We start from the raw sequence: 11,145 nt of genomic DNA on the forward strand, positions 1-11,145 counted from the left end.
TCCCTTTATTTACCTCCCTACTGCAGCTGCTTTTGGGGATGTGGGTTCTCTGATGTGGGGCCAGGGAGGCAGCAAGTCTTTGAATCCTGGAAATTGCCTTTTTTGCTGTCACTGCTGCTCCAGCTAAAACCACCAACGGCACCAGGTGTACCCTGCCTTGCACACAGGAGAGTGGGTAGTCTTTGGAGCCCTTTCTCTTTTTTCTTCCTGACTGAGGAGGAGGTAGCTGACTCAGTTGCTTTTTGGTTTAAGTCCTGAGTAAGGAGGACATCGGTGGCCCCAAGCATGCTGGCTTTTTCTAAAAGGTGTGGCATTTGACAGTGTGGTGGCCTCTGTGCACCTGCTTTGGACACAAGCAAAGTCCCGTGTGGCATGCATCATGTTAGTTAGGAGAGCAGCGGAAGCAGTCTGACTGCAGGCAAGCTGGGGTGGAGGCACAGGTGTGTGTTGTCTCTCATGGTCATGGAGATGAACAGCCCTGCTCCTCCTACCGCTCTGCCTGTCACTGGTGGTGAATAAGGCCTTGACAGTAGGTAAAGGATAAACAAAACAGGTGGCTGTGCAAGGAGGCAATGTGGTGCCATTCACCTCTCTCCCAGGATAACAGATGACAACATTTCCACAGCTATTCTCAGTGTATAAAATGATTTTGAATTCTTTATCTGGCTTGGTAGTCATGATGTATCATTGAAGTAGATGAATTATGATCATTTACATGTCAGCTGACATTGGCGAAATTGAGGGCTTGGCTGAGGTCTCCATAGCCAGGTCAGGGCAGAGTTTGGGAGTTAATCCAGCTCTTTCTTTAACAAAGATTTATTTATTTATTTGAAACTGAGGGATTGATGGAGCAGGTGATAAACAGACACAGAAAGATGTACCATCTGCTGGTTATTCCCAAATGCCTGCAATAGATGGGGCTGGGCCATACTGAAACCAGGAACTCCATCTGGGCCTCTCACAGAGGTGGCAGGAACCCAAGTACTTGAGTCATCATCTGCTGCTTCCCAGGGTGTGCGTTAGCAGGAAGTAGGATGCTGGAACCGGGAGTGAAGCCAGGACTCAAACACAGGCACTCCCATATGGCGTGCAGGCATCCCAAGTAGTGTAACAGCTGCATCAAGTGCTGGCCCCAATCCAGCTCTCCCGACCTTCCTCTTCCATCCACCTCTCTGCCCTGCAGAGCCTGATCCACCAAGCACATCCCCTCCCTTACATCAGCTGGATGGGAGCAGATCTCTGAAAGCAGTTCAGGGGGTGGCCGGCCACCTACGTATTAGTGACTCTAAGGCCACACCTGACTTCATACTGTGTTGAAGCCATGTTGCCTGGGGTTGCAGCACCTTAGAAAGTTTGATTGCTTGGGCCAAAGTGCAGCTTAGTGCTGTGCCCCCATTAAGAAACCTTTTGAAGGAGGTCTTTCCTTCTTATGGGAATAGACTGTTCTCAGGGGCTCACTTACAGGTTCCCAGAGATGTTAGGCATTCATCATCAGTCATTGTGGGCTACCCATTAAGACAGGGCTCTTAAGGCTGTCGACAGGGCAGGGCCCATTGCCTTGCATTTATAATCAATAGAGGCTATAATTCCAGCTCATTAGTAATTCCTTGCTTACCCAATTAATCCAAATTAATGTGGCTTAATTTGGAGGAAAGCGTGCTCAATTCGGGTCCTTGTAGAGGCTCTGTCCCCAGGCTCCTAGCTGGTGCTCCAGGCCAAGATATCTCCTCCATGGAATGAGGCGAGTGCTGGCCAGCCCCCTCCCGATCCCCCTGGACTCAGGGACGGCATGTGGACTGAGCCACAGGGCTCGGGGCAGGGGTGAGTGCAGGAGGGACGAGAAGGCAGTGCAGAAGCTGCTGACTTTTTAAGTTTTCTTCTGTAAATCAGGAATCATCAGCCGAGAAGATGCGGAAGATCTCCTGGAGAACATGGCCGAGGGAGCGTTTCTGGTCAGGGTCAGTGAGAAGATCTGGGGTTACACCCTCTCCTACCGCCTGCAGAAAGGGTTCAAGCACTTCCTTGTGGATGCCTCTGGGGATTTCTACAGCTTCCTGGGAGTGGACCCGAACCGCCACGCGACGCTCACGGATCTCATTGATTTCCACAAGGTATCCCAAAACTGGAGGGTACTTGAGCTGAAGGGAGAGCCAGAGCAAGTGCAGGTGGCAGGCTCTGAGCCATGGGGTGGAAGAGACCAGGCTATGGCTCATCTGCTGACTCACTTGGTGCACTGTGACCCGGCTCCCAGGCCTCTTCTCACCTTGAGAACCTGAGTGCTGCCTACTGTCAGTCTTTAGGGGCTGTCTGATTGGTCCTCTCTCTCAGCCCGTGTCTCACTCCTAGGAATAACCCTCTTGAGGTCATTCTAGTCAGGCTTCTGGCAGCTTCCAAGTGTTAGCTCAGGTGTACCAGGAAACCCTGTGGTTAGAGAAGCTTTTCTAGCAGGAGAGTTACCACCTGTCTTGCTTGAACTCCAGCTTTACCCCTCACTATGGATGGGACTTTGAGCATGTTATTATAAATCTCGCTGAGCTTCAGTGTCCTAACCAGGTGTCTTAGTCCTTTGCATGTGGTTATAACAGAATACCACAGCCTGGGAAATTTATCATGAAGTCTAAGACCAAGGGGCTGGTATCTGGGGAGGGCCTTCTTGCTGTGTCACTGCATGGCAAAAGGCAGAAGGGCAAGAGATGGTGAGAGAGAAAGAGAGCAAGAGAAACCAAACCTGTCCTCTTACAGGGAACCTGCTCCAGTGATAAGAGCATGAATTCATTCATGAGGGTGCAGCCCTCATGGCCTAACCATCTCTTAGTGGATTCTCCTCTTCATACTCTGACACCGGTAATGAATTTTCCAGCTCATGCTTGGAACCATAGCCCCAGGCACATGGATGTAAAAAGCTTGTGTTATATGAGATCATGCACCTCACAGCGTTCTGAAGCTGTGAAGTGGTTATAGAAGTTCTCGTGTCCTGGCTGTTTTTGTTCTTTGTCACGCTGCCTTGGACCCTACGCTGGGACAGATGTTGTTTTACCAACCTTGTGTGTACAAAGAAGAAACTTCTGTGTTAATGTGGCTGTTGGCATCTACAGTAACTGGGAGAAAGCCAGAGGTGGAGCTGACCCGGAAGGGTGGGCTGAGGCATTCCAAGAGACAGAGCAGAGGTAGCTCAGGGCTCCAGCCTCTGCCCAGACCACACAGGCACGGAAAGGTCCACAGAATTACTCGACTGTCTCACTGGGCTGTTGCTGTACTAGGAGCCCTTGGATTTGTGTTGCTTTGCCTTGTCTCTTCATGGATGTCAGCTTTTAACCTGACCTTGCAAGTAGAGCATACAGAAAAATCACACATGCAGAGCACCTGGACACTGAATACGGCATACTGCCTGGAAAATGGATTCACCAGGACCAAGGCAGATATGTGCCTGTGTCAGAAGGCCGCTCCCAACAACCAGAGGGAAAAGGAAGGGAGGGGATGAGTGGAGGCCGGCCCCCTCTCTGTGTCCGGCACCGAGCCTATTGCTCTCGGTCCATGCTGTCATTTAATCATCATGGTGGCTCTGCCTGGGAGGCAGGAAACCTCAGATCAGGAAACCAAGGGCAGGGGGGCTGGGAAGTTTGGCTGAGTTCTCTGACTGGCACCAGCCGGGACCAGGAGTGAAGCTCAGTCTGTCTCCCTCTAAAGTGTGTGTTTCTCCCACTAAACCACATTGTTTGCTTTCTCTGTCCACTGCTTTAGCAGTGATGAGCTCCTTATGGCTGGAAGTGTTTCCGGCAAGGGGTAAATGGATATCTCCCAGGACAGGTTCCTGTCTCCAAAAGCCAGGCACAATATCTTTGAAGGTCTTTATTCTCTTCTAAATCTAAACTTTTGGGACTGACAATTTTGTTTCTAATACTACAGAGGGAGGTTCTCTGTGCCCAAGTGGTGATCTGGTGGCTAGCTTTTATAAATTGAAATTTTAATTACCCAGTTAATTCATGATTACATTCTGAGAAAAATTAAATATGATATAAAGTGAAAGTCTTACTCATTTCAAATCCTCATTCCCAGATTCCACCTGAATTATTAGTTTAGCACGTACCTGTTCAAGAGTTTCCAAAGCAGTAACATCAAAACCTATGCACATAAGGAAATATCTAGTCCTGTTATTTTTCCCATAAATTGTGTCCAGTCTTTATGTATAGCTCAGCAACTTTGGTTTTCTAACATGGTCAATAAATCATGGGATGTGGTTTTTAAAAACATGGTCCCCAGGATCATGCTGTTGAGTGCTAAAGCCTAGCTTCATCACTGTGCATGACTGTGGGCGACTCACAGGCTTTTGTGCCTTAGTTTCCACATGGATTTAATGTAGCACTCACTTCTTGGGGTCATGGTGAGGTGGCAATGAGATATTGCTATACACAGTGCAGCAAAAAATGTACCCAACAGTTATAGGTCAGCAGGACGTGCTTGCTGTTACTAGTCCGTCTTCAGGGTCTTTCCATGTCAACATGTTTTGATCCTTGCGAGTGCCCTCCGGTATGTATGGCATGGATGGATATTCCAGTCTGCCCTTTCTTCCTGCCCGCTTATGTGGCTTCCAGTTTTTTATGACCACAAATTGCTGCAGAGACTTCCCTGTGTAAATCACTGTGGATGCCTGTGTACTCTTTCAGGTGGGTCCCTTGAACTGGAATTGCTGGAGAGAGAAGGATGCTCATTTTAACAGAAAAGATCTGCCAGACTGCCCTCCGAAATCATGGCAACAATTCATGTTCTGCCAAACTCCAGGAGGCTGTTTCCTCCCGTCATTTAATTCTTTTTCCATCAGATGGACAGACACTGTAGCTCACTGTTGTTTAGTCTGCATTTATCTGATTAGCACTGAAGTTGAGAAACTTTTTTTAAAAAAAGCTTTATTTATTTTATTTGGAAAGCAGAGTTATACAGAGAGAGGGGCACACACACATACAACACACACACACACACAGAGAGAGAGAGAGAGAGAGACAGAGAGAGAGAGAGAAATTGAGAAAATTTTCATTCTCTGGTTCACTCCCCAAAGTCTGCAATGGCCAGAGCTGAGTCAGGCCAAAGCCAGGAGCCAGGAGCTTCTTCCAGGTCTCCCACGTGCATACAGGGGCCAAAGCACCTGGGCCATTTTCCTCTGCTTTCCCAGGCACATCAGCAGGGTGCTGGATCAGAAGTGGGGTAGCCGGGAATTGAACTGGAACCCATATGAGAGGCTGGCACTGCAGGTGGCAGCTTAACCTGCTATACCACAATATTGGCCCTGTTGAGGAACTTTTTATTTACTTAAGGCCACTTGGGTTTCTTCTACGAAACTTTTGTTCATACCCTGAACCCATTTTCCTATTTAGATGTCTCTTTCCTGGTGTGAGTTGCTGCGTTGTTCTTTAGTCTGCTCTGCTTTTAGTACTTCTACTACACTTTCTATTTTTAAATTACATGACTATACTTTCCATTTCCATTTGTTCTTTTATATTATTATTATGGCTCAATCTTGTTTCATGGATGACTTTTCTTATTTTTTTTTAAAGATTTATTTATTTACTTGAAAGTCAGAGTTACACAGAGAGAGAAGGAGAGGGAGAGAGAGAGAGAGATTGAGAGAGAGAGAGAAGCCTTTCATCACTGGTTTACTCCCTAGATGGCCGCAATAGCTGGAGCTGAGCTGATCCGGAGCCAGGAGCTGCTTCCAGTTCTCCCACATGGGTGCAGGGGCCCAAGGAATTGGGCCAACTTCTATTGCTTTCCCAGGCCATAGCAGAGAGCTAGATTGGAAGTGGAGCAGTCAGGACTTGAACTGGCACCCATATGGAATGCCGGCACTGCAGGCTACGGCTTTACCTGCTATGCCACAACACCGGCCCCAACTTTTCTTCTTATTCCATGGAGGAGATTAATATTCTTAAGGACTATTTTTGTTTGTGTAGTAGAGTTAATAGATTGTCAGTCCTATTGTTTAGTTTAGCATCTTTCTTTTATGGTTATGATTTTCCTTAAATGCTTATAAATTTGGGCTATGAAGTGATCTCTCAGTTTTAAATTTCCTGTTTGACACTGGGTGGATCCATTTTCTGTTTCCCAAATCTAGTCTCTCCGTGCTGTTGGATTTGGAGTTGGAAGTGAGGAGCTCATCTTTTGCCATGGAAGGGTCTGAATTTTTTGGTCTCTTTGACTTCCTGGGGACTGCATGCTTTTCCTCATTTTCTGATCTGTGGAGGCTCCCAATCTGTCCCCAGCCTGTGCCCCATATTGACTCCTCTAAAAATCTCATCCTGTGTGTCTTTTTTTTTTTTTACCCAAGGATTCTTCAACATTTTTGCTTTGTTAGTGGCCTGCCTTTTTTTTTAAAAAATTTATTTGACAGGTAGAGTTATAGACAGTGTGAGAGAGAGAGAGACAGAGAGAAAGGTCTTCCTTCCATTGGTTCACCCCCCAAATGGCCGCTACATCTGGCACTGTGCCGATCTGAAGCCAGGAGCCAGGTGCTTCCTCCTGGTCTCCCATGTGGGTACAGGGACCCAAGCACTTGGGCCATCCTCCACTGCCCTCCTGGGCCACAGCAGAGAGCTGGACTGGAAGAGGAGCAACCGGGACTAGAACCTGGTGCCCATATGGGATGCCGGCGCCACAGGCGGAGGATTAACCAAGTGAACCACAGTGTTGGCCCTTGGCCTGCCTTCTTAATTTTTTATACTTTCGTGGATGTATTTCTTTCCTTTTTTTAAAAAAAGATTTATTTATTTGAAAGGAAGAGTTACAGAGAGGCAAAGGCAAAGGTAGAGAGAGAGAGAAGTTTTCCATCCGCTGGTTCAACCCCCAAATGGCCACAACAGCTGGAGCTGGGCCGACAAAAAGCCAGGAGCAAGGAGCTTCCTCCAGCTCTCCCATGCTGGTGCAGAGGCCCAAGCAGTTGGGCCATCTTGTACTGCCTTCCCAGGCCATAGCAGAGAGCTGGATTGGAAGTGGAGCAGCCGGGTCTTGAACCAGATGTTGGCACTGCAGGCGGCGGCTTTACCTGCTATGCTACAATGCTGGCCCCAGATGTATTTCTTTTTAAAGACATTTTTTCCTGTCATTTATAGAAATTTCAGTGAAGGCCAGGCAGATGCCTTGTCTTTTTCTGCCTTGAATTTGTCTCTCTCTGATGGATGCTTATTTCTATTTCTTGATTATAAGTGGATGTTTTCTTTTTTTTTTATTTTAGGAGGAGATTATCACTGTTTCAGGGGGAGAGTTGCTGCAGGAACCCTGTGGACAGAGGGACAGCCCACCAGACTATCATCTGTTATTTGAATGATTTTTTTTTAACTTTATCAATTGGATCCCTTTGGGCATCCTTTTCTTTTCTTTTTTTTTTTTTTTAACTCAGCTTAAGAACTTAAGAACTTACCAGCTTGATTCCTTATGATTCTGGAAGATGCAGCACCCTCCAGAGGAACAAGCAGATTTTTATGACTCAAGGGATAAGAAATATATGGCATATGTGCTACTGACCCCTGCCCAGTGGTCAGGAGAGAAATTGCTAATAGTTGATGCAACTCTTTCATCAAGAGTTTAGCTATGACCTCATATGACAAACTCTGTCAAGGCTATCCTAAACTGAGTTCTTAGACTGCATTGATCATATTTTAATAACCCCAAAATTATTCCAGTGCCGAACCCTACACGTAACAAAATGTGTGTTGAATGAATGCACTTCGGAAAGTCTCTCAGCATTAATCAACAATGGTTTCTAGTAAGTTATTTCCTGCTTCTCACTTTTTAGAAGTCATAGTGATAACAAAAGAAAGATTTGCGAAGGGTTTAAGTGGAGGACTGCGATACTGAGTCTTTCATGACGCTCATTATCATTTACGTTGGAATTCAGCCTTCTGAGTCCCAGCATCTACGGCAGGTGATTAATGCTGCTCTGCTTTCCTTATTTAACCCCTTCTTCTCCCCTCCTCTAACTTTGAATCATATCTTGGCCCTGGTTTTGTAATAGTGAGGCAGTGATTCATGTATTCCTATGGATGTGTCCGAGACCTGGGTGAATTATAAATCCGAGAATGGTTCTAGATGTCTGGCAAGGCCTCTGTTGCCTAGGAGTTGGCTCTCTTTGTACAGGTTACTCCAGCGACAAGCTCTGTCCTCACTGTCCTTTTGATTTTGAGTCTACTGTCCACTTCATCTGATTATGTTCTTCATAGTAACAAAATGACTTCCCTAATAACTCCTCAATCAATAACTCTCAGGATGGTGACTGTATGTGCACACCGTGTTCCACCTTTATAGCCATACACACAGAGGCAGCATATTGTGATAAGAAGATTACAGGCTTTGGAAGACTTGGGTTCAAATCCCCACCCTGGAATTTCCTAGCATTTAATGCTTATAGTGTTGTCCTGGTGAGAGTAAAAGGATGGATGGACTCTGAGGATATCAAGGAACTGGTTTGCCTGACTTGATGATCCACCCAGCTTCCACCACTATAACCAGTTTTGCTCTGCTCTTCCTTACTGCAATGCTTAGCATCATGTGAGCATAAGTACACATGGTGCCCTGGGCCTCTCTTTCCCTATTGGTGCAGAGGCCCAAGACAAGAGGGGCTGGGAAGTTAAGGCCCTACATGGTGGACCTCAGATCAATGGGAGACTGAGACTGGTTGGTCAGTTCATCTCCCTTCTCCCTCCTGGAAGGTCAGTTCTGAGAGGCAGCTCTTCATAGGGCCTCTTAGAAGATGGCCTTGTAAGACAGAGCAACCAGTTATGATGAAACCCAGCAGTGGCCGGACTGCTATGACGCTTCCCTGTTTGTTCTTTCTCCTTCCCTGCTGCCTACCCATCCTGCCCCTTTCCTGTTCCTCTAGGGTTGCGCTCCTCAATCAAGTAGCACTGTGCTTTGTCCGTGGTCTCTGCCTTCTGGGGAAGCAAGGGTAAGGACCCCTCCTACAAATGTGTTCAACAATAGCAGTTTGCAGGTCAGTGCTGAGGCTTCCCCCCTGTCTGCCTGTCTCACTGAATGGATGAAATGAAGAGGTGGAGGGTACTTATTTCTGGAATCTTAAAGTGTTTTAAAGCCATACCCAATCAGTATGAAAATAATCTGGTTTTTATTGGGGATTCAGAAGAACCGAGCTTTAGTCTTGGCTCTACTACTTACCAACTATGTGGCTTTGTTTAAGTCATTTGCCCTTACTAAACCTCAGTACAACTGAGAGGAGGATTTTTTTGTATGAACATGGTTAGGTTTTTGGGCAGGCCAGTTAAATCGGCATTATGAAAACTCTGTCCAAATGAAAGGAATTGCTAGCCACAACCACAAATGCAGCAAAACTTTGTCAGGGAGTCGGATGTGATGATTTTCAGGGTGTTGGAAGGAATTTCAAGCAGCAGCTTTGAAAGCAGACCAGGTCCGTTGAGAATCTGAATCCCTGGGCTGTTGTTCCTGTCACCCACTAATTAATACGTGAGAGCCAGCAGCTCAGTTCTCCATCCCTAACACATTCATTTCATTTTATTTGGGGCCAGCACTTTCTGCATGTCTCATATATTTTAGGTTTTACCTGGCTTTCAAGTAAATTCCTTGTAAGTTGTCCTGCAAATGAAATTACTGTCTGGAAAACTGCAATTTCATCTTGAGAGTTTTATTATGCTAATAAATGTCAGGATTCTCAAATAAAGGAATTGCCTCTTTTTTTTTTCCTTGAGCTCTACGAATGTAATGAAAAATAGTTGGCTATAAGACTCAGCAGAGGGAAAATTTACAATCTATAAGTAGAAAGATAAGTTGTAAAAACACTATGCAACTTAATGGAAGATAAATTTCAAGGAATTAAAGGGTAGCTTGGAATCCAGATTCACAGAGATCCCTGTGGGGCACAGACTTTCTTGCAGAGCATCTAAGGGATGTGGCTCAAAAAGGCTGCAGAGTCTGGACAGTGTCCTCTCTTTTGCACCCTGGGACCCTTCCTTACCCTCGGGGATGGAATTGCAATCTCAGATAAGCTCTCCAATTTTCTGGGCCACGGCTTCTTCTGAGAAGTAGGGTAAACATGGCCCATTTCAGAGGCATTGTTAGTAACATAAGACTTGTGACAATAATGGCAAACATTGTTTCAAGTCCTGTATGTGTGAATTCTCACAACATATTCTTGATGGTGATAATGCACAGAGGGAAACTGAGGCACAAAGTGGCTCAGAATTTCCCCAAAGGCAATTTTCTGGGGAGTTGCAGTATAGAGATTGACCACAGTTTGTTTCAGAGTCTGTGTAGATTTTTTAAAAATTATTTTTCAAAAGAAGTATTTACTGTGGCCAGTGCTGTGGTATAGTGGGCTAAGCCTCCACCTGCAGCTAGCATTCCATATGGGTGCCAGTTCGTGTCCTGGCTGTGCCTCTTCTGATCTGGCTTTCTGCTTATGGCCTGGGAAAGCAATGGAAGATGGCCCAAATGCTTGGCCACTGCACCCACATGGGAACCCAAAGGAAGCTCCTGGCTCCTAGCTTTGGATCAGCTTAGCTCCAGCTGTTGTGGCCTTTTGGGAAATGAACCAGCAGATGGAAGACTTTTCTCTGTCTGTCCCATTGTGTAAAACAGTGGGTCCTAAGCTCTAGCGTCGGCTGTCTCACACCCGGATGACTGTCTCCTCCTCCATGTTCCCTTGAAGTTTTATACTCTGTAGTCCTGGGAGGTGAAGTTGTGTTACTAAAGCTGAGTGCAATAAATGTTGTTGAAACCCTAAAAAAAAAAAAAAAAAAAAAAAAAAAAAAAAAAAAGAAAAGAAATTGCTAACCCAGAATACTGTACCCTGCAAAGTTCTCATTTACAAATGAAGGTGAAATAAAGACCTTCCAAAACAAGCAGAAATGGAAAGAATTCCTTATCCCTTGTCCAGCCTTTCAAATGATTCTAAAGGATGTGCTACACACAGAAACAGAGAATATAGTCATTATTATGAAAGAATGTGATGGTGGAAAATGTGCTAGTAAAAGTACAAAGAGAAGCCAAAGCAAACAATAGGAATATTTATGGAAAAATGGTAGGACCAAGTCATTACTTATCAATAATGATCTCTAATGTAAATGGTCTAAGTTCTCCAATTAAAAGATACAGACTGGGGACCACCACTGTGGCGCAGCGGGTTAA

At 45.7% G+C, this 11,145-nt stretch overlaps 1 protein-coding gene across 3 annotated transcripts in view; it reads left to right on the top strand.

Moving 5' to 3' along the window:
* SH2D4B (SH2 domain containing 4B) overlaps window positions 1-9,561 on the top strand; it is a 111,489-nt gene extending 101,928 nt beyond the window's left edge. For 2 of the 3 annotated variants that reach the window (XM_062214249.1, XM_062214248.1), the window contains 2 exons: window positions 1,891-2,111; window positions 7,223-9,561. In XM_062214249.1, the coding sequence (XP_062070233.1) occupies window positions 1,891-2,111; window positions 7,223-7,315 (314 nt within the window). In that variant the 3' untranslated portion in view covers window positions 7,316-9,561. The remainder of the gene's footprint in view (window positions 1-1,890; window positions 2,112-7,222) is intronic. The other variant, XM_062214250.1, reaches the window with a different exon arrangement.
* Window positions 9,562-11,145: the final 1,584 nt, after the last annotated feature.

This window comes from Lepus europaeus, chromosome 17 (genome assembly GCF_033115175.1).
Source record: "Lepus europaeus isolate LE1 chromosome 17, mLepTim1.pri, whole genome shotgun sequence".
NCBI lineage: Eukaryota > Metazoa > Chordata > Mammalia > Lagomorpha > Leporidae > Lepus > Lepus europaeus.